The following is a 24,002-nucleotide window of genomic DNA, read 5'->3' on the forward strand; positions in this document are numbered from 1 at the left end:
CTAACTAAGTAAGACCTGTAGCCTAATGCTTTGCCTTTTACCAGATTTATCTCGATCACATCAGAATGTTTACAGGAAGTTGCCATTGTTGCATAAACAAAAACACTTTATCAATTGAATCAAGTTTTGACTTGACAAGGGTGCAGGCAGAAAATTCCACAAACTTCAGTTTGACAATGTCTGTGGCTCATTTCTCATAAGATGGAATGAATTAATTAAGCTTTACATTGTCTCTGAACATCATAAAATATATTACACAGAACTCACAGATGTTTGACTATAGATCAATGGTTAATTAGAAGGAAACGTCTCCCATTGTAAAACCATGCCAACTAAAAATTAACTCATTGAGGACAAGATGTAGGTCATGCATGTGAGAACTCATTTTAAACAAAACAGACATGCATTTTGACTTTTCACAATTTCTGTCCGAATGAGTGTGAACTGTAAATAAGATATGCACTTTAAGAACAAAAGAAACATGGACACGACACACATTTAAATGTTATTTTATTGATGTTGTAAACATTGCTGCAACATTGCACAAGCCATTACCTGTCAGTTCTTCTTTAGCAACAAATATAGCACAGTATTGAATCTGTATGAACGCATTTACGCAGACTCACACCGAGTCACACTCTCTCATTTATTGTGGAATTGGAAGTAAAAATTGTCAGTAAAAACTAAAAAGGTTATCATCACTCTTAAAACTTCCACATGACATCTGTTGTTGATCATTTGTCATATGATGAAGACTAGAGAAAAATCATTTTATCACACTGAAGTATAATTTATTTTTAAAGAGACAGTGTGCAGCATTTAGTGTATATATATATATATATATATATATATATATATATATATATATATATATATATATATATAATGCACTGAACTATGGCTTAGGTTTACATTTGACAAGCCATTCAAAACTATTTGCTTAAAAAATAAAACAGATCTGTTTGCTTCGATTCTTGAGATGGTTAGAACAAATTCTTTGAGTATTTATTTCCTCCAGGTTTGCACAAACTACAGTTAACTTAAAATTTAAAACGTGAGTTATCGGTTATCAGTGTTGAGAAACAGGAATGCATCTGTGAGAAGAAAAAAAAAAGCGCCTCCCCAATATCAATTGAGCAGTTCATCAGTCTCTTATGAAGCAGGACACATAATATGAATAGTCTAAGGGTAGAGTAATAAAAGGTCACAGTTATATTGCTTTTTTAATACAGTTCTCCAGCAATGATGTATTATAAAGCCAATAAATAACAAACATACTGTACATGGGTCATGTTCATTCATGAAACTTGAGGATGTCACATTGTAGTGGTGACAAAAAACAACATAGTAGCACCACTGAGTATACTATACACCTAGTATAATTAGCACCTCAATTATTCAAGGTTTCTTTTTCCACCTTGTGAATATGGAAAACCATATTTTTTATCCAGCTAATACAAAATCCACTTTGGCCGTTTTCTTCAAGTTTTATGATTTAGCTATGTCCCTTTTCATTAGCTCTTATTCATCAAGCATTGTAGTGCCAACAAGGACGCAACGGATGTTTGAACTTTTCTTCTTCAGATGGGGAACATGACAAGAACATTTTCTGGGATTCAATTTTTTGGCGGGGAGTTTACTAGTTTGCTTCTCCAAAGAGCTTCGTTCTTTTAGCACTGTCCCAATCACATTCCTTTGTAGCACTCTCAGCAAGAAGTTCTTGTATTCAGATGTCCAGCATCGCAAGGAAAGACTCAGTCATTGCAACTCGCTGGGATTTCCACAGAAATGTCTTCAGTGTTTTGGTGCGTTGCATGAGCACACATCAACACAGCTTGGGGTGCGTAGAATAGTCTTTTGACTATCTTAACTACCTTCCTGTCTGCATGACGAAGTCACTCTTCCGTGATTATAGGTTCGAATTTGAACAGGACAGGCAGCACTGCTTGCCATAAAACTTGTGGTTGCACACGCCATGCTGTGGCACCAGATAACACCAGTGGAAGTAATCCTGACATGCCAGATCTGTGGAGAAGAAATGGGAAATTATTTAGCTGTAACGATGTATTAGCAATGTCATCAATGATTTTGATTTTATACGTACAACAACCAAACACTTTATTCTTTATTTATCACAACCAACACAAGAGTAAATTAATTTGACACTGTGCTTTTTACAATATGTGGTAAAGCGTTGGTATGTTGAATGATTGGAGCAATGTTGATGCATTCACTTAGATATTCGTAAAGCATTTGGTAGTGTGTCTCATGTTAAGCTCCTGTACACGCTTGCATCACGTGGCATTGCGGCCAAAATACTTGAATGGCTTCTCTTTGGGCCGAAACAATTTGTGATAGTTGGACATTCAAATTCAGAATTAATTGAGGTCACATCTGGTGTGTCTCAAGGGTCCGTACTTGGCCCTAAGCTTTTCCTTACTTTTATGAACGATTTAGATGAGGTATTTCAATGTCTTTGTGTTAAGATCTTTGAGGATGATGTTAAACTTGACGACTAATTCAGTTGTTATGATGATGTCATGTCAGTGACTTTATCCAGTCTTAGAGTTAGAAATAGCAGCCTCCAAAAAAATTGTTTTGCATTGTGGCTACGATAATCCAAAATGGGACTTTCAGGTAGGTGGCATTATAATCACTGGTAATAATGTAGTTCATGAAAATGTAAAGTTTTCTCACTATTACTTGACTATAGCCAGGAACATGTTGGGAACAAAATTTGGCTTATCGTGTACACTAGATCAGAGAGTAAAGTGTTTTTTGTTGTTGTTTTTTTTAAGTTGTTTTTTTAAACGTTATTTACCTATATAATGGTGTCAAAATGCTCCAAAAGAACTCTTTATAGTGTTGCAGAGAGCACATTTACAATTATACGACATATTGTTACATTAATACATCTCTGACTGTATAAATCAAAACTGAACATTATAAAATGAATATGACGGCGTATTAAGGCCACATATAAATATATATTTTTTAGAGGGTGGGGGCAATATTCCAAGAAAAAAACGTGTAAATTTGCGAGTCTGTAAAGTGGCAAATGTGTGAGTTTATAAAGTGGTAGATTTGTGAGAAAAAAACTCAGAAACTTAATATACGTCAAATACTACTCGGATGTTTGTGCCGATACTTCTCGGTCGGGTTTTCAAATAAGGAGATAGTAAAAAAAAGAAAAAGGCTTTAACCATATCATGTTAAGCATTCACACTTTGAAGCGTTGGGTACTGACAGCGACAAAGACGCCTCGCTTTGCGAAGGCCCACACCCTGAGGATCAAGGATTTAAGGTAATTTATTAAAATAAATATTTACTTGTACATTTATGTTTCCAGAATTCTTATTTACACATTCATACATTTTGGTATTTTTTTTGTACAAGTAGCTAAGTTGATGTGTCGAATCCGCTGCTCTCCGTCATTCACTTGCATTTACCTAAAGTATGCTAGCTTCTGATTGGTCAGTGTTAGTCAGCTGATAGGGGATCAGGAAGTGTTGTCGCTCTCGCTGCCGTGTATGAGGACTAAAGTTTAAATTAAGAATGAATTTGTCTCCATCCTGCCTTTTCATTTTAAAAACAGTGGTCCATTAACCACCAATGAATCCACACATTAGACTATAGCTACGCTACGTGTATTTCTTGTAAGTTTCAGAATTTTTTTCTTGCAAATCTACCACTTTATAAAGTGGCAAATTTGCGAGTTTTTTTCTTGGAATATTGCCCCCAACCCTTTAAAAATAAATATATATATATATATATATATGTGGCCCTAATACGCCGTCATAAATGCACAATCCATCATGCACATTTTATTTTGAACGTCATCAGATTGTGCTGGAGTACCAAATTGTGTTGCTAGTGAGTATATATATACATTATAATGAAATAGTTGGTTTCATACCCTTTTTATCAGGTTGCGGGCAAAAGTTGGTATTGCAAGCTTGGGATGTTGATGGTTTTAGATGAAGGGCACAGCCAGAAAAGGGTTTCCCTTGAGCCAGGCATTGGACTGTCCTAGCCTGCACTCCACCTCCGCATGTCACCGTACACTGTTAGCACAAAGGCAAATGGTTATATGAATGAGATCAATCTGATTTCAATTTAGTATGGCATATTCATGTTGTGAAGAGAATAAAAGGACTCAGATTCAACATTTTGTTCCTTACCTCAGACCAAGGAGATGCGTGCCATTCAGGTCTTGGGAGAGGTAAAGGTGGATGATGATGTGCGTTCCACCGCTGGATTGATGGTGTTGTACGCACTCGACACTCAGCTAAAATGCAGGGACGATGGAGTGCTACCTTGGGCCTGGGCATGTGGTGGCACTTTTTGGCTGCGAGCTCTCTGTATTTACCGGCAGCATCCTTTAGTTAGGGAACCAGAAATTAGGAAATTAACTAGAAGCTGTCGCTTTGTAATAAGCCTTGAAGAAAATCTCTATCCAGTGTTTTGAGTCGAGTTTATTATTCAGTTTGTATCATGAACACAAAGTGCATACCTTTTCAGCGCACTTGATGAAGCGTGCTTGATACCCGTGGTCACATGTTGCTGAACACTGAAAATCCAAAATAAAGAACAGGGAGGGGGGGGGGGCAAACTTGTAAATACAGTTCTAGAGCATTTTCATATTAGGGCCAACAACCCCCCTAAAATGTTACCTCTTGCCACGTTGAGACAAACCACTGGACTTTGCGTTGTTTCTGGCAGCGTTTGATGAAGCACGATTCCTGACTAGCGGGTTTCGGCAAGCCTGCGCACAAACTGTCTTGCAGCGTCTCAGACTGTGTACCTATGTTGAGTCTTGTACACAACACTGTCCTGTCCCTCAAGCCATTACCACACTTACGAGAACACTGTAAAAGAAAACAACATGGTGCCATCACTTGGCGCAGACAGTGAGATAACAAAACTTCACAACATTGGGACGGACAGTCAACCAATAAGAACATCTTGTGCTTCAGTAAGGTAAATGTCCTGTAAAAACGTCTCTAACCCGATTCTGTGAGGAGCAAGGCCAAAAACAATTTCCTCAAAATATTCTTTGAAATAGTCCTGCAATCCTCTCACTATACTTTACTGAGTGGTGGCGTGGCTCAGTGGTAGAGTGGCCGTCTTCCATCCGTGAGGTTGTGGGTTCGATCCTCACCCCTGGTGACTGTGTCACAGTGTCCTTGAGCAAGACACTAAACCCTAAATTTGCTCCCATTGTACCAGGCAGTTGACCATTGGTGTGTGAATGTGAATATGCATCATGCTTTGGGCACTATAGCTAAAAAGCGCTATATAAATAGCAGTCTCTTCCATTATGATGCCAAGTACATGTTAAGTGACACAGCCTTTCTTAACATCTTGAACTAATTTTGCCATATCCAAGTGAATGAGTCACCGTAGTGGCACAGGGTGTCAGAGCGGAAGAACACCACTTGTGCTAAGTACTGCCGATACTTGGGGTTACGAAACTTGGTATAGGGTTTGGACAGAGGCTGAATTAGGGTGGATCTCAATGGGCTCATTGAGAGTTGAAAGCTGTTGAGATCATAGTCATTAAACACAGTGAAATCCCAATATGTTGGAGCTTTAAGTCCTAAATGTGCACAGCTACCGCGGAACCAGTTGTTTTATCCTATCTTTGTTTTTTGTTTTTCTTGTCTCATATCCGATAAGAACACTTGTGTGACAAGGAGGCTTTCATATATTACTGCCACATGCTCACCTGTGACCACGGGTTCGTGGTCCAAGTTGGTGGACAACTGTGGATGCTGCAGGCCTGCCTCCTGGCTGGGGTCATTTGAGAACAATGAGAGTCAGCAAGGGTGTCATCTTTGGTCTGACTTCTTTGGACACACTGGACCTGCCGTGTCTGCTCCCCTCCTCCACAACTCCGACTGCATGCTCCCCATGCCCCCACAGACCAGCTGGGAAAACACAACATTGCCTGCTGAGTCAACACCCCCAGCCTTCCAATCCCTTATTCTCATGGCTGGTATTCACAAATGACGGTGTGATAACTTAACTACACAATTTTGTCTCAGTGATGAAGGCACCCCCTTTCAAACACAGGTCAAAACAGAACATACTATTCCTCATAAAATGATACATTTGTTTGATAAGAAAGTTATTGTCATCTGGGGGGTATGAGTTAAAACTTGTGGGGAGGGGGGGCATTTGTACAATCAGCTACCTTGGTCAACTTGTGTCCATGATAATCCATCCATTTTGTATAACGCTTAACAAAACACAGAAAGGCCAGAGCCAAGATTCTTACCCGAAGCTTGTTACCACAACAATGAAGGAAAATCCCGTGAGAGTTCAAAGAAAACTGGTAGAGCACTGACAAAGAAAATACACTACTTTAATCATGACATTTTTTTGTTATGTGACACATTGCATGCAATATGGCCCACAGGCTTAACTCGCTACGGTGTTTGACATTTGTTCATGGCTGACTGGCTTCAGAGCAAGTCATAACAATTCAAACTCAAAGATTTTTGACTGGAATTGAAAGCCACGTGTTTTAAACCCTACTCTTCTTATATCTGCACTCATCCCTGCTAGAAGTAAACCACATGTGTTATTGCTCATTTGTAGTTAAGCCTACTTAGCAAATGTGCTGCAAAGCTTACACTCTTAGACTTATAACTATTTAAACCCGATGTTCGCATATTGTGAAACAACTATGTGCATCATTTGTACTTTTTACCGTCAAACTACTTCATCTTTGTTCAGGGACTAATTAAAAGCAGGATGGCAGTACACCTCGTGACCTCAATTTAAAGTGCAAGTGTCTTAATCCTTCATCACAGGGTTTGTCATTTTTCCCCACACCCCACCCTCGTTAGTCCCCATCACCCTCTCAAAATCCACCAAACATGTTGCCATCACTACATGTTATCATTAGGTATGCTGGCAAAACCTACAATGTCAAATAGAAGAGCTTTTTCAAAACATGAAATCTAATATGGCACATCTTGGTGGAACCTGTAAGAGAGATATGAACTTATTATTTGATTGTTGTGGTTAGGGCTGCACAATATATCCCAAAAATATCGATATTGTGATATTGGCCCATGCAATAAGTTTCATTTGGTATGCTTGGGGTTCCTTGTCTAAATAGAGTAGTAAAATATTTAGATAATACTCAGTACGGTTAAGTTCAGTTCTACATCTCAACAAACATCATTGGTAGAGCTACACAGCAGCCAGGGATGGTCAGGACTGCCAGGAATCATGTCTAAAATGACATTTTTAAAAAGTCTGTCTTTAGCACAGAATGTTTGATTCTACAGTCAATGTCATTCAAATTCATTATTTTCACACCGTATAAGCAAACATGGCTGAGAAGTCATTGTTTATCATATCATCTACAGTCATGGTTTCATGAAATAAACTGCACACATAACCAGAACCTTGCTCGACATATTCGTATTGCAAGCAAGAAAACTAAGTAAAAAGCATAATTTAGAATTGTGAAGAATAAAGAAATGTTTGTCTCAGTCATTGTGCTTTTTAGATACAATTTGAATGAATGGGCCATTTATCCGCAGTATGCAAAACGATGTCGGCTCTAATTGGCTGGGATTGTTTTAGTGAAAATAGCTGGGAGTGAATGAGTTCAAATCAGCAAAATGTTGCTTTTTACTTAGACTTGATCCTTGCATTTATTATGAGTGGGTTGAGCAAGATTCTGGATATGTGTGAATATTATTTATTGTAGCCCTGACTGTGGATGGTATGACAAATAATGACTTATGAGGTGCAGACGGGTTGCGTGTGGAGTTGAGTGTGCATACATGAGTGGGTGCTGGATGGCTGGATGGCAAAAGTTCTCATACACTCAGCCAAAAACACAGTAACATACAATATGTACATACGCTATGGGTGCATAAACAGGGATATGATTCTGTTTAGCTCCCTTGCCAGAATTATGATGTCTGATTGTGATGCAATTAACCTCAAGTTAAAAGGAGTCTGGGCACATAAAGTGCAGCAAACTGAAATATCTGTATTATATTGTCAATAAGTACAAATGACAAAATTAGTAGCCAAATCAAAAGATTTTAGAGCCCCTTTTGCATACGGAACAGCATGTTGCCGTTTGCATGTCAATACAATGGAAATATTAGTACCGGTTTAAAGTACAGTATTATTATCCGTTCTTCATTTTCATAAAATATTTTATCAAATTCTCACGAGAAGATCTTCCTGCACACTGACTGGCCACATCAGAGGCCAATTGTTTGGTCTTGGTCATGTTCTTGATCAATTTTTTAATGCAATATCTTGGTCAGAACATGGCCAAAAACACTCTATCAATTCTTTTCAGACACCCACAGGCAATATGAGGTCAGTGTCTCAGTTAAAGCCTCACACGTATAAAGGCACACGTTTTGCAAGTATTTGGCTAACATTTCAGACCACAGCTAACAGACTACGTGGGAGTACTTAGAGAAGAGCCCCAAAGGAATTGAAGTGTCAACAGCTGCTGTCAGACATAGATAAATTGTGTTGTTATTCTTTAGAGATGGAGGTCTAATATATCAGTGTTGGATTCTCTCATTAGAGCGGACAGCTATAGGTTGGCGTGTCTTAGTGTTATTATGCTCAAGACCAGCCTTGATCTTGAGACCAGTCGCGGCACGACATTTTGAAGGTCTTGGCTTGTCTTGGACTTTACTCCTAAAAGTCTTGGTCTTGCCGTGTCTCGCCTTATCTCGGTCTTGTCTCGTTTATTTGGTCTTGACTCCCAAAAGCCTTTGTCTTGTGTTGGTCTTTGTGATTGTGGTCAAGTGTGTGGTCTTGAGCAAAACAGCAAAACTCTTTTTATAGAATAACCTCATGAGTTACACATGCACTACTTTTGCACCAATATTTCGACAATACTAAGCTAAAAACGAATCACGACTTTTACTGAAATATTTTACAGTACCGTATTTGCCTACAGTATTTCAATGTCTCGTACATCTGGAAAGAAAAATATTTTCCTGACAAACCCGATGTTACTTGCTCATTAGAAATGGTATCATCCCAAGTGTGTCATCCATCGCTTTTCTTTCTACTCTGCACTGAGCCTTTCACGACACTGTGCAGACCATAGCTAATAGATGAGGGAGGTTTTCCAGTGATGGCGTGTTTTGATGTGAATGTGTGTTGCACATATCTCAAATCAACCCCTTTGAAATGCAACTCTACCAGATTATACAGAAATTCACTGTTTTTTGTCTTTCTTTTGGTTTCATAACAAATAAAAAGAATGTGTTAATTGCAAATTGTTATGCAAAATAATTTGGAATTTGACTGCCTTTTTTTTCATGAAACATGCCTCTAAATCATTAATTTCATTCGTCTTTAAAATTAAGACTGTTTCATAATTTCTACGTAGTAATACAAATAGGGGCTCACTTAATTTTATAGTTGTGTGACTGTTAACAATTGTAAACTGTTACCTAAATTTCAAATTAAATGTAACATCTGCCTGTACAGTTAAGAAGGTTTTATGACGACAACAGTTTGACCGTGCAATGGAATTGATGACTACTACTGGGAAAAGTAATTTATGATGCAAAAACATCAGAGGTCAACCAGTGTATCGCAATAGATAATGTTAAACTTTTTTTTGTCTTAACTAATAAAGCTATCACACAAGTAACATTCAAAAGGAATGTCTCTTGGGATCTTGATCTTGGTTAATGCTTTGTTATCAGCAAGGGTCCACATGTGAAATAGTCATAACTCTGTTCCAAACAAACACAGAAGCTAACCAGTACTGACAGTTTGTGAATCATAAAAAATTGGATTAAGGCATAAACATAACATCTAACTGGAACTTCCCTTCACTCGATGTGCCTCACACGCAGGTCTTAGCCAAAATACAAATCATTTCTGCATTATATGAAAGGAAAAAAGGCGTCATTACACAACAGGTGTTTTACCGGATTGGGACAGGGCGGGAAAAGCAGTCTCTGCTTAACGTCTCTTTATTATTTTATTATTATTGGAGCAGATGTGTGGCAATTGTAGAGGCCAAATACATAATGCAGTGAGGAGATGTGGGGGAGAAGGAAGGGGAAATTGGCCAGAAGGTTAGTAGACCTGTAAAAATGTCTTAAGGCCTTTTCACACTGCACTTAGCAGCGTGCCATTGCCTGACCCAGTATGTAAGTGCTGCTCAACAGCAACAAGTGGTGGTGCGTGCACAAGGGGGTTACCTGCCACCTTGGCTGGTGCACCTGTATTAATTTTTTTTAATTTGGGCGACAGCACACAAGTGACAAGAGCAAGAGATTTTGGCAGTACTCCTGAATAAAAGGATTTTCATGGTAACCACATTATGTGCAAATGAGTGAGAAAAAGTACCAGGCTTCTTCCTGCTCGGTAGCTTAGCAACCAGAGCTAAATATGAGCACACTTGTGCCGTGTCGTTGTCATCCTTGCGCTGTCCTGAGTCCTACCCTACAGTGGGCATCGCAAAAACCAAGTGTAAGGACATTAGAAGTACAATTAAGAGTTTTTAAGACTGATGTTAGAAAGGGAGAAAGTCTTAGATCTTCAGACTTAGGCTACGTTCACACTGCAGGCATATGCGACACAAATCAGATTTTTTTGTCCAAATGTGACCTGTATCTGACTTTTTTATGTCAGTCTGAACGTCTCAATTCCGATTTTTTCATATCCGACCTGGGTCACTTTCATATGTGGTCCTAGATCAGATACGTATTCCGAATTTTTGCAATATATCCGACATTTGACTTTAATTGAATCCCACTTGAAGCATGAAGTATAAAGATGACATTTGTGGTGGTGATATTAGTAATTTAGCCACGCAGACGACTTATTTTTTACGCGCGGCAACGACATGATGTCATCGTTAGGGAGGGAAAAAAAAGTAGCGGTCGAGAGATGCCGTGAGACGAGGCGCTCTTTCACAAAATATTATATCTACTTCCTCCCGTATCACTCCTCTGTAGATATGAGATGGGAAAAATATGAGCCCCGACGACGAACTTAAAAGTCCGTGGCCCTGACACGCTAGACTCTGGTATTTACTTATGTAAACACATCGTTGTGAGTGACGTTGTATCTTCTTCTGCGCATGCGGGTCACTTTGGGGATGCATTACATCCACACAGCAGACAGACTGAGGTTGCAATTAATAGATAATGTGAACACTTACATTAAAAAAAAAATCGTCCCAAAAATGTTCCACATTTTGTAACGGAAATCACTGAAGGCTCTCTCGTTTTACGCATATATATAAAAAAAAAGGGTTGCATTGCTCAAACAGGTTGAAAATAAGCAAAAAAAACCATTGTAGATAATTACAGTGTGTTTAACAACAGTTTTCTGCTGGTGGTGGCATTAGTAAACTCATTGCTCACTCATGGGCAGTGGACGCTAGCAGACGAGGCCAATGTTAGCTGAAGGCTAATGACTTGAGGCTAACCCTGGTCACCGCGAGCCTTAATAGATTTATATTAATAACATAACATAACAAGGGCAGCGCCACAAAGTGAAGCTTAATCACATGATTATTATGTCCAATAATGACAACAACCGTGTGGTAACGACAATGTTATCCATCATAGAATAACAAATGCCATGGCATTGCACTGTGTCGTTACTGTCCAAATACTTGCTGGAATACCCCAAATGGCCATGGCTTGTTGAAGCGTAGCTAATGGTGAATGGCGTTATTTGTTTTTAGTTTGGTCCTTAGAAATATATCTTCACATTAAAATGGCAAGGGGCATTAAAGATTCAGGAACTGTGGCCTTTGTTTAAAAATAAAAATGTGTATGTATATATGTGTGCAATGTGGATTGTTGAAATGACACTGCAAAGTACACATTTAAATAATTTTTGTGTGCCATACGATAGTATTATCTCATTATCCGATTTCCTAGCTGATGCTCCATTTTACCGCCACCACACATGTCTGCTCAGAACTTACCTGGCAGGGCATGGTTGGGTGTTGCAAGGCATCATTCCGGTAGTTGGCCTTGATCTGGGATTACAGTATGATGTATTCACTTGCACTCGCATGTCTTTGTAACATGCTGGCTTGGTGTGCATTCGACCTGCGTGGGAAAATGTTGCCATAATCATCACTCAAAGTACCATAGAAGAATACAAAACAAATAGACATTGACCCACTTAAGTAAAAAATAAAATAAAATAAACCTGCTTGGACGTTATCAAATTAATTACATTTCATTAAACATGCAGCACAACAATAAAGCCTCGTTTTGCACGTAGCATTCAAACATAATTAATTGGCTTCTAGCATTCATTAAAAAAGCAAATAACCTGCTACTCTAACCACAGTTCTGCCAGTATTGAAGTTGATTGATTTGATTTTGTCTGTAATTACCCTTGTTTGTTTTTGGCCCGAGGTCAACACTTAAAAGTTGCCTACACTCTTTAATAAGGCAAAGGCCCCAACCTTGTGGTCTACCATCAGGACACAAAGAGGAGGAGGTGGATACGATGGACTCTAACAGACCAGAGTGAGGAAGTTCAATTTACAGGATCAATTAGTAGAACATCTACACTTTGTTTACATTCATCAAAGCCAGCAAGCTTTTACATAAGAGCCATCTAGAATGAGGAAATGCACAGCAGCACACGTAGGCAACTTTGCACACTGTGACCTCCAACCTCAAATCATCAGGCTACCTCCGTGATTACAGAAGACGCGCACATGTGTGTAGGTGTGGCATGTTATCAGTGGACCACAGTGGGGCAAAAGCCATTGGTCAGAGCCATGCATGTGTCAGCTTGCTGGTCGGCATTTGTGTGTATGTGTTTGTGTAAATGGAACCACAGTGTCCCATCAAGAGAAGCTAATGTCCTCTAAGTAATAACGGGAACGGTGACTTCTCCAATTAACCTGCAAGGGCTTATTAGAGATCACAAGGGGTGTCAGCCTTGTGAGTTTGTTCCTTCATCTACAAACTGTGCTTTTCCTCTTTAGTTTGGCACACATTACTTGCTACAATTGGAAGATAAAAAATGGTACATTCTATTTCATAAATGCAATTGGCAGATTTTATCGCAATTGTTTTATGCTAGATCTCGTATGTTAACATTTGTGTAGAACGTTAATTTTTTTTCTTCCTAGTACGAGTGAGATGTTGGTCGCCAATGTAATGTTAAACAGAGTGAATTTATACCTCCGGCACATGATGCTGAGCACTTGGAACGTATGATGGCCCACGTGTAATTGTGTATGATTTGATTCCTTGCTTTCATCAGAGTGTATTCCCAATGTATACCTGGGTTCAAACCTTGCAACAATATCTGAAAGAATGTAACACATGAAAAGTGAAATGTAAGTGCGGAATTAAGTAAAAAAAAAGAAAAAAAGAAGGGGGATAAGAACCTAACTGAAATTTGCTGTACAAAAATCATAGACGTATTGGACCAATTCATTACCTCAATAACCAGTGTCTCATTCGTGGGTCCAGTTGATATGAGGCTCTCTGGTCTGTTGTAAGGTCTTTTGTATTCAAAAATGGCTGCCGCGATGGGATGTCTACCTGGCCAGTCCACCGTCCAATGTCCATTCAAGTAGTAACGCCTCTGAGTGTCCCTGATTGCCAAGTAGGAGCTTGATGTATTGAGTTCTACAACACGAATAGTCCGAGCCCCTGCTGGAATGGTGATCACACCGTAGTACTCTGTGAGAAAGCACAGTAAAAATATGTCAGGATGGTGCAGACAAAGATGGAAAATCAAGATTGACTGTCAGTCACAATGAAAAGGCATTCGAGGATAAAAACAAAAAAAGAGAGAGAAAAAAACAGTATATAAAAACTAGAGATATAATGGCCTAAAATGACAAACATAGTTAAGGGTTAATTTCTGTTTTACAAGATTAAAAAAACTACTGTTTCCTTTTTTTTTTTTTTTTGTCTTTTTTTAAAGAGCTCAGTATTGTTCATTCGGTAATGTCATCATCATTGCTCCTTTTTTTTTTTTTTGTATGGTATCTGGTCGGTGCTGGATTTCACTTTCCTTTGTTTTCTTTGGTCCTTCCTCGGGTCTCCTGACGGCGGTGTTCGGTTTAAGTGAACGGTATGGGATTTTTTTTAATAGGTTTTTGGTGAACTAACGAATACACACACACTCGCACGCACACACGCACATACACATACTCACCCACATACAAAAACAAAACAAAAAACAAAAAAAACCTACTGTTTCCTATTTTAATGTTATGTTATATTTTTACAAATATGCTGAAATGCTGATATAAATTCGGATGATGTAATGGCACGGACAAAAGTGGTAGTGTTTTGCCTGAAGGAAGACCACATTTGACGTATGCTGTAAAGCAGTTAACACAATTGTAGTTTTTTGTGTGCACCCTGTCTGGTCTAAACACAGCATCATGATTTGAATTAAGCATCAAAATCCACCCGTTTTTACCCATCTCACGGAGCGGCCATTTTTACCCTTTGCTGTCAATTAAAAGTGACATCACAGTGCCAAAGGCACGGACTTATATATGACTGGACTGTCAATAGGACGGACCCTCGCGGCAGAAACCAGAGGGCAGCCATCTTACGTTGCTACTTTTACTGTCTTCTTTTTTTTTTCTTCATTGTCAGTATTGTGAATTGTGACTCACAGATGTTAGGTTAAATTTCGCAGATTTTTTTTTTCCTGATGGTCTTCACTTTCATTTCATTGTTGATGGTTCTTACAACACGATGCAGACAAATCTTTGAGTAGCACCTGGAAATAATGTTATTTTTATTTATTTATTTTATGCAAATATAAATCTAGCAACATTGTATAATATATTAAACCCACTAGAAATGAACCACTACCCAATTGGCTCATACAACTAAAAGGTCCCAAACTGTTAAAAAAAAAATTTTTTTTGTGTATTCAATACAAAATAATAAAAATGATGGCAGATTACATTTGAATATGAACATTTTAAAAAAGTTTACATCATAAAAATAAATAAAATCAAACCATTTGATACAAAAAAATGACCTACGGTTAGTCTGATGTTGCTTTGTGTACTGCCCCTTGTAGGTCTTACAGCTGGAGTTGTCTCCTTTACATACTCCGCAAACATCAAGCGATGCCGAGGACCCCAACACACGGTCACAGCCCGCTCTCTGTTGAGAAAAACCTTTTTCGTTATATTCATCCCTCATTATTTATTTTTCTTATTCAGTGCATTTAAATCAATTGCAAAACAAGAAAACCGTCTTGAGTTCAATTCCCTTCCATTGTTGTATTCAAAACACGGATGATTATATTTGATTTGATATTTGAAACCAGCCCTACTGTTTGTACCTCACACAGGCCATCAATGCAGACGTTAGAGCTGTCCTGTGAGCAAAGTGTACCATCCTTGACTTTGCTGGCCAGGGCAAAGAAGAAGTCATAACCTTCAGCAAAGCAGTAAAGCTTGCATACATCTTGATCTGTGTGGAGAAGATAAATTCAACTTTTCACTTTTCACTGCAGTTTCACGGAACAAGCTCCATTGTCAGGTCAAAACTTTTCTTTCAAGAAATTGTCCAACACGTCTTGGTCACGTGAAGATTATGGGGACACTAAGACGAAAAAGCCAAATTGATTCTTGACATTTGTACGACGACGTATTAGGGCCACGTACAAATATATTTATTTTAGAGGGTGAGGCCAATATTCTGAGAAAAAAAATCGTAAATTTGCGAAATTTGCCACTTTATAAAGTGACAGATTTGCGAGAAAAAACCCCTGAGAAACTTATGATACACGTAGCGTACAACTCGGATGTTTGTGTCAATACTTTTCGGACGGGTTTTCAAACAAGAAAATAGTAATTGGTTTAGCAAAGATTAACCATATTGTTAAGCATAGGTGATAGGGGATCAGGGAGTGTTGTCGCTCTAGCTGCCGTGTATGACGAGTAAAGTTTAAATTAAGAATGAATCTGTCTCAATCTTGCCTTTTCATTTTATAAACAGTGTCCCATTAACCACCAACGAATTATCACATTAGATTGTCGCTACGCTATGTGTATTTCTCGTAAGTTTCAGATTTTTTTTTTCTCACAAATCTGCCACTTTATAAAGTGGCATATTTGCGAGGGGAATATTGCCCCCACCCTCTAAAGCAGAGGTGGGCATCAAGGGCCGGAGTCCTGCAGGTTTTGCATGTTGCCCTTCACCAACACAGTTGATATATGATCAGCTCTTCAGTAAGCGCTGCGGAAGCCTGATAACGATCCTGTTGATTGGAATCAGCTTGTGTCGGAAATGAGAAACCTCCAAAACCTGCAGGTCCAAGATTGCCCACCTCTGCTCTAATGCGTAAAACTGAAATATAATCTTACCATCCACTCTTGTGTATGGTCTCCAGGTGTAGTGCCATCCTCTGAACTGTTTGCTGTCGAACTCAGCACATTGCTGTGCTCTGTAATCAATGGCGTTTTGGGGGCAGTCTTGAGTGTTGCACAGCTTGTACGACCGAGAGGAGCCTTCGCAGAACTTTCCTCCGTAGGCCGGTCTGCAGCAGGAATCCAAATTCAGATCATGAACAGTGCTCCAGTACTTGAATAGCATCTGATGAACAGTTTCAATGTCTGAATCAGTACCAGTATTCTGGCTCGCAGGTGTGTAGCCTCGGGCAAATGATCTTTCAGTTGCATACTATATAAGCCAACTGTCACTTGTCTGTCTTCTTTACTCCCCCCCTCGTATGTGTCCTGCATTGGATCGCCTAAAACATTAATCTGTCACCATTTTCTCGCCCACTAAGACCCTCTATCGTTGCCTATATCTGTCTTCTCTCCAACACCACATTCCCCTCCTTTTACTGTCTACTTAAACCCATCATTTGTCAGAATCTTGGCAAGACCCGATAAAGAGGAGGCCTCGGATTTTGATAGAAGGCTCCATGGCTGAGTAGCTATGCAAATATTCCCAAGTGATTTATGAGCAAGGGGGTAAGTGAACAGATAAGAGCACAATGCGACAAACTGTGTGACCCACACAGTAGCGAATAGTATAGACGAGGCCTGGGCGATTAACCGAAAATGTACCGTTACAGAAATTTACTGCAATAACCGACGTCATTTTGCCCATGTCAGTAAATGATGTGTTTTAATAAAAAATAAAATAGTCTTTTTGTCTGTTTTGACTGTCTGTGTGCTTGGTAGGCTATGTTCATTCCCCTTTAAGACTGTGTTAAGTGTGTGTTTAGTCACGTGACTCCACCCATCCAGTCTGAACAAGAAGGTAAACAGACGGTGAGGAGATGGCGGGTGGTTCATATGAAGAAGCGGCTGACACAGCGGAAGTAACGTTGATCCTGTTGTGCTTGTCCCGCAAAGAAATTTGTCATCTGTCGTTTGTAAATATTTTGGGTTCTCTAAAGATGATTTTGAGCAAAAGAACAAAAAATGCAAAGTGTGTCTGAAAAGTGAAAACCATCGTAACCATCCCAAGCAACACAACCAAGTTTTTTCACCGCCTACGACACAACTTGTTGAGTTCGACAATGTGCGAAAAGCTCAAAGTGTGAAGCAAGGTTCGAAAAGAGCCACCCCCGGACAGCAGCCCATAAAGGAGGCATTTGCAGGGGCGACAGAGAATGAGGTGGGTAGAAATAACCAATGTGATAGCCACGTAGCTAACGATATAGCTCCCATGCTACAGTGGAGCTCACGGGGTTTAAACACCTCGTGAAAGTAGCCGACAAGAGGTACACCGTACCATCGCGAAAATATTTTTCGCAAACCGTGCTTCCCAATATATGTACAACACTGAGAGGGAGAATGTTAGACATGTCATGCATTTTGCAGCCAAATCCGACCTGTGGTCAAGTCACACCATGGGCGCGGAGCCCCAAATGAGCATGACTTTGCTGCTCCTTTCTGAAATGCACTGTTCAGGGCCCTCTTGGCTTTAATCATCAGTGGGAAATTTATCGTGTATTTATCGTTATCGAGGTAAAACTGCCCAATTTATCGTGATATTGATTTGAGGTCATATCGCCCAGCCCTAGTATAGACTGCAACTTTCAACTGATCTTAACTCATTCACTCTCATTGACGGCTATAAACGTCAAAAATTCATTTGAACTATTTCTATTAGTTTAATATTTTTTCCCCCACTTTTGTTAACAAGAGTATGAAAACCTAGAATTATTTTTGTACATTTAGAACAGATATGAAATGTGTAATCAATCGCGAGTTAACTACTGAAGTCATGCGATTAATTACAATTAAAACTTTAATCGCCTGATGCCTCGAATTTTTTACAATATTTTCTTTCCTTCTTTTTTTAATTCATTCATTGCCGTTGACGGTTATAAACGTCAAAAATTAATTTTAGGTAATTCTATTAGTTTACATTTTTTTCCACTTTTGTTTACAAGAGTATGAAACCCTAGAATTTGTTTATTGTACATTTAGAACAGATTTCAAATGTGTGATTAATCGTGAGTTAACTAGTGAAGTCATGCGATTAATTACAATTTAAAAAAATTAATCGCCTCTTGCCCCTAATTTTCAATCATCTTTTCTTTTTTTTTTAATGAATTTATGGCAGTGAATGAGTTAAAAAGCCAGACAGGTGAAAACGCTGGACACTAATTATAAAGAGAAACTGCATATTAGCATGATTAGCTGCAATTCACAAATGATCCTATTGGTTGACTAATCGAGATTACAATCGGTGACAAGTAGACTGCTGTCACACAAGATCTATTTCAAATGCATACTACAGTACAAACTATAAATTTTCTTCTTTGATGTAATACCCTTGGAGTCAAATGTACTTTCCCAGTTTTCTCTGCCACACCTTCATGCACCTGGCTGTCGTAACAGCCATCTTGATATCGTCCACGTCTTTAAAACGGGTCCCCTTAATGACTCCCTTGAGCTTGGGAAAGAAAAAAAATCCACTGATCCAGGTCAGGTGAGTAGGGAGAAAAAGGCACTAGCTGTCCTGCCACATTTCGTCTCTTATCGTTCAATACTTTTTGTGATGTTCTTGTTCACTGTTGTGCATGAGAGCAAAAGTGCGTTGTGTATTGTTCCATCACTACCTGGGGTTATTGCACTGCCTGTCCCGATAGATGACACCACTTTGGCAGGTTCGCGAGCAGACAGACCAAGCCGACCACTCTGACCAATGGCCGTGCTGGGGCCTTGGGCCTTCATCACCGTGTTTTACACACTGACCTCTTCGACACCACTAGAAAAGAGGATTCATGCATTATGAGGATGCATTAGGTTGTCAAAGCACCATACACAGCTTTAAAAGTGGTTCATAAACTTGGAAGCAACAAAAAGGTCAAAACATGGTTTAAAAGATGTAAAAAGGATCAAGGCGCTGTTTAGAATTAAACAAGAGGAACGTGTTGTGTTACTTATTCACTGTCTTTACCAGCAGTCAAATTAACTCATAAAAAAATATGGGAAAATACCAGACAAGATATTCTTCATATGTAATTTCCCATTATAATTTATTTCAATTGATAAAGATTATTTTAAAACAGCAAGATTATGCTGGACACTATGCATTAATCAGTCAAAGCATGCTTTACCATTTCCTTTTAGAATAAACATGCAACATTGAGTGCTACTTTGGGAGTGTTTTGTCTCCGAAACTGAAAAACCAGAACCCTGTTTTATTTCAACACTTGTCACGGAGGCATTTAGTCTTGAGCTTAAAATGATCAAGCAGACAAGAGGTCAGGTCTGTCTCACTGAGGTTCACAATTACCACCACTCTCTGCTTTGTCACATGCGATCCATCCAATCAGTTCTGTTTTGATGTTTTACAGTGCTGTTATCAAATTTTTTTAGACTCGATTAATCTATCGGTTATTCAATGAATTGGATTCATTTTAATTTTGCATTAAACTGTATTACAAAACCATTTTTCCCTGATTACTGTTTATTAACCGGTGAATAGTGTTTATTTCGTACTTTGTATTTGTATAGTGATTAAAAAAAAGGGGGGATTGATGTTGTTCTATGTTACCAGTTCAGTTATTGTTTTCCAAAGTAAAAACAGATGTTTGCAAATGTCTTATTTTGATTAAACACAGAAGATAATCAATCTTACTGTCTTACTGTTGATATGCTAAAATCAGAGGATTTGGACCATTTTGAATTAAAAAATGGCTCGAAACGATTACTTTGATAATCGATTACTTGTCGATTAATTGACCAATTTTGACAGCTCGAATGTTTTATGTCCCACCTTCACTGGAAATGAGGTTTGTACATTGACAGCTTGAGTTGACTGATTTTATAAGAATATTGTATCACCCATGCCATTTCAAATGTCACAAGCACACTAAAACCAATGTTAAGTCACCATATCAGGCCCACAGGCAGAGCCTTCTGCCGCTGGCATGAACTTGGTCTCACACTTCCTCCCAATGCGGTGACACCAAAGAGCTTTGCAGATATCCTGAAAGAAAGAAAGAAAGAAAGTTTTGTTAAAAGCATGATGACTACCATTCCTAGTTAATAACTTACATGAGCAATGGGGAGGGCAACACCGTTTGCAACACCTTTATCATCATCATCATCATCAATCAGCAGGCATCAGATGTGCTAAAAATGGTCAAAAGAGCCTTTGCTGCCCGCTTTGAAGACTCCAACAACAACAAGCCGCCAATGTTAGACACACAACACCACCCGATGACAAGTCCCTCAGCTTATCCCCTGCAGACGTGAGGAACCCTGCAAAGCATTAACCCTCCCTCAGATGCAGGCCCTGATAATATTCCATGGCGGGTACTGGAGGACTGTCTACCAGCTGACCGAGGTGCTAACAGACAGTTTCAAATGGTAAATGGTACTTCGTTTATATAACGCTTTTCCACCTTACAAGATCCTCAAAGCACTTTACATTCAACTACTGATAACACAGCCTTAGGAGCAACTGGGGGTTCAGTATTTTGCTCAAGGATACTTCGGCATGGGATCGAACCTGCAACCTCTATGATTGGGAGACGACCACCATACCACTGAACACCTCACTCCAACACCAAGATCTCCACAGTGACAGATCTGAATGACGATTGGCCAGTAGCCATCACTCTGTTAGTCATGAAGTGTGTTGAAAAACTGATCAAAAACTACATCAACCCGTGGACCTTAACCAGTATACATCCAACCAACCCACTCCACACACACCCTGTTCAATCTTCTTCCCTCAGGCATGAGGCTAAGTACCACCTGGAGCAGGACCAGGGGGCTGAGGAACAGCTTCTTTCTGGACGATTTTAGGGCCGAATCCAGAAAGAATGGACTGCCTCCGCTGATAGCGTCAAGTTGATATCAGCTTTTTATGGACGTACTTTGCGTCATTCAAACAGTGCGCCGCAATTAGCGCTGGTGTTATGGAATTACCAGTTTATCAATGAGGTCTCATGGAAAACTAAACTGACCTGTACAGCTTTGTGGAACTGTAGCGTTGCCCCCCCCCCACCAGCTCTTCACTTATCATCGTCCACTAACCTGTAAGTAGTCTGCTAACTGGAAAATGGATGCACAAATACAAATACAACACCAGTCTTGATAACAGTTTGGCGGAAGTCTGCACTCGACTAAGGAGTGACATTTGAGTCATTTAATAAGGTTGAAATTCCTTTCGCACATCATTGTATATGATTTGGCGAGAACAGAACAACACTGAAGTAAGAGAGTCACTTTCAATGTATTTTCATTTGAACTGACGGTTACAGATACAGAGAGAGAAAAAAAAGAAATAATAATGCGCAATCACAAGAACAATAGGGCACAACTGCCAAACTCAATTCGCATGATCTAGCGGTTGTGTTTCTCAGCAGTGGTCTTAAAGAGTCGGATGGGAGCACTGTGTGCTTTCCCAGATCATGTTGCCAGAAAAACATAGCCTGCTACTTTTCAGCAATTCCATTCTCTTGCTATCTGAATGACTGCATCCGAGTTTGACAAGGCAGTGCAGATGCTGACAGGCACCTTGGAGTCCATCATAAGGGCTATTTGTCCAGCTGTTTTGCTTGTTTAAGACTAGAATTTTCTTTTTTTTTAAACAGCAAAGATAGGAAGTGAGCATAGTGGGAGTGAACAAATGTGAATGGCAGCTAAGCTAAGCTAGCGTTTTAGCAGCACATGTGAGTATGCCCTTCCTGGTAATTATGTGATGAATCCACTTTGGGTATTGTGTTTTCTACCATATGTGTAAATGTGTCTTGGTCTAACAATAAAATTCACTAAGTTAGTTAAGTCCACCATTTTTTAGCTTCACACTCTTAGTGTTTTTATTTGCTTTGCAAAAATGGTAATACATTATCTCACAGGGCAATAGACCAGCCCAGTGGACTAGTGGTAGAGTGTCCGCCCGTTTAGTCCCCGGCCGGGTCTTACCGAAGATTATAAAAATGGGACCTGTTTACCCCCCTGCTTGACACTCTGGGTTGGAAGTCGGGGGTTAGATCACCAAAATTATCCCTGAGCATGGCCCCTGCTGCTGCTCACCATTCCCACAGTGGTCAAATGCGGAGACTGATGGGTGTGACGATCAGTGAGAGGCTGATTCTTGTCGTGTTTTATGACGGACAGACCAAGACTACAAGTTTTGCTTCGAAGAGACTTTGGGCTCGAGCATCTCAATGCTACCGGGTGAAAGTGAAATCAGGCACAACTGAAGATAGAATGTTGTAATGTTTAGGTGTTTAGACAAGCATGTTCAGAAGGATGACATGTTTATGCAAAGAGGAAGTCCGGAACCTCGTTCCAAACTTTTTCAACATGCTGTCCAAATTCTGTATGCTAAACTTCATTTAAGTAGGTTGCTGTGAGATTTAACTCTTTGTAGGGAAAGGGTTGGAAATTAAAAATAATAACCACAGAGGGAATATTACTTAAGTGAAAAAATAACATAACACAAACTAATCTAACCCTTCTCTCTTATTTCCTGTTTATATCTGGCTCGGTAATAAAAAAATAAACATTTTTAAAAATAGCTATGAAAAAAAATAAAGAAATATTTTTGTTTCAGAGTTGATTGTAAACACTGGCAAAAGTTTGTCGTCATTATTGGCATAGCTACTTTTTCATTTTAACTATGCTATTTACAATGAAGCTCAAGTAGCATTAGGTACACCTGCAAAATAAAAGAAGTCAATTTAGTTAACTTCCAAATACAAATATAATCCCTGACAGACTGTCAAACAGCGACATCAGCAGTAATTTGACAACGGGAGAGTAACAAGGAGCAATTCTCACTGGCAGTATGCCAATGTGTATTTTGTCAGAGAGCCAAGAGTATTTTATGGACAGCATTGTAAAACTCTTTGGTTTGTGTGCGCGTGTGTGTGTGATGTGCAAAAAAGAGAATGCATGTGCATGACAAGTGCAAGCAAGCCTGAGATTCCCAATCAGTTTCACATGTTTTTTCCTCCACCCTTTGTTTTTTTTTTCTCTTTGACCTCATTCTCTAAATCGACGCCATGGTCTGGTCTCTAGTCAAACCCAAGGTAGACATACAGTAGACAAACAAGCGTTCACATTGACATTCACACATATGGTCAGTTTAGTATCCAAATGGGATTTACAAGGAGTTCTCAACAGATGAAGCCTGCTCAGATGAGAGACGTAACGCGGCGTAACTCAAGGAAAACATAAAAACTCCACAGAGCACGGCCGGAGCTGAGACTTGAACCCAGAACATCTCAAATGTAGGAATGATGCGCAACTGCTAACCACTCCATCAAGGTGATGCTCAGATTTTATGGTGCTTAAAAAGACAAATGTACCTTTTTAAAATCCAAGGTGCAGAGCTTGGCCTTCTCACCAAACTGCCATTTGCACTGTGTGTCTGCATCATACAGCTCGCCTGGCAGCTTCTCAGGGTAACGATACTCCTTCACTCCGCTGGGTTCATCTGATAGGCACAAAGCCTGGGCCGAGCTGGTGAAAAGTAGAGGGCGAAATGGATCAGTGTCGGTTCTTGTTCTTTCCTGCCGGTATTTTA

At 39.4% G+C, this 24,002-nt stretch overlaps 1 protein-coding gene across 2 annotated transcripts in view; it reads right to left on the reverse strand.

Annotated features, from left to right (window-relative positions):
• Positions 1-1,204: 1,204 nt before the first annotated feature.
• adamts16 (ADAM metallopeptidase with thrombospondin type 1 motif, 16) overlaps positions 1,205-24,002 on the reverse strand; it is a 45,642-nt gene continuing 22,844 nt past the window's right edge. For both annotated transcript variants that reach the window (XM_086078334.1, XM_086078335.1), the window contains 15 exons: positions 23,785-23,938; positions 20,352-20,447; positions 19,072-19,220; positions 16,355-16,527; positions 15,328-15,458; positions 15,023-15,146; positions 13,447-13,691; positions 13,185-13,311; positions 11,963-12,089; positions 5,729-5,930; positions 4,674-4,868; positions 4,514-4,570; positions 4,182-4,379; positions 3,917-4,064; positions 1,205-2,025 (listed from right to left, as the gene is read on the reverse strand). In XM_086078334.1, the coding sequence (XP_085934460.1) occupies positions 1,910-2,025; positions 3,917-4,064; positions 4,182-4,379; positions 4,514-4,570; positions 4,674-4,868; positions 5,729-5,930; positions 11,963-12,089; positions 13,185-13,311; positions 13,447-13,691; positions 15,023-15,146; positions 15,328-15,458; positions 16,355-16,527; positions 19,072-19,220; positions 20,352-20,447; positions 23,785-23,938 (2,242 nt within the window). In that variant the 3' untranslated portion in view covers positions 1,205-1,909. The remainder of the gene's footprint in view (positions 2,026-3,916; positions 4,065-4,181; positions 4,380-4,513; positions 4,571-4,673; positions 4,869-5,728; positions 5,931-11,962; positions 12,090-13,184; positions 13,312-13,446; positions 13,692-15,022; positions 15,147-15,327; positions 15,459-16,354; positions 16,528-19,071; positions 19,221-20,351; positions 20,448-23,784; positions 23,939-24,002) is intronic.

This window comes from Leptonotus elevatus, chromosome 6 (assembly GCF_054856555.1).
Source record: "Leptonotus elevatus isolate MCC_2025b chromosome 6, RoL_Lele_1.0, whole genome shotgun sequence".
NCBI lineage: Eukaryota > Metazoa > Chordata > Actinopteri > Syngnathiformes > Syngnathidae > Leptonotus > Leptonotus elevatus.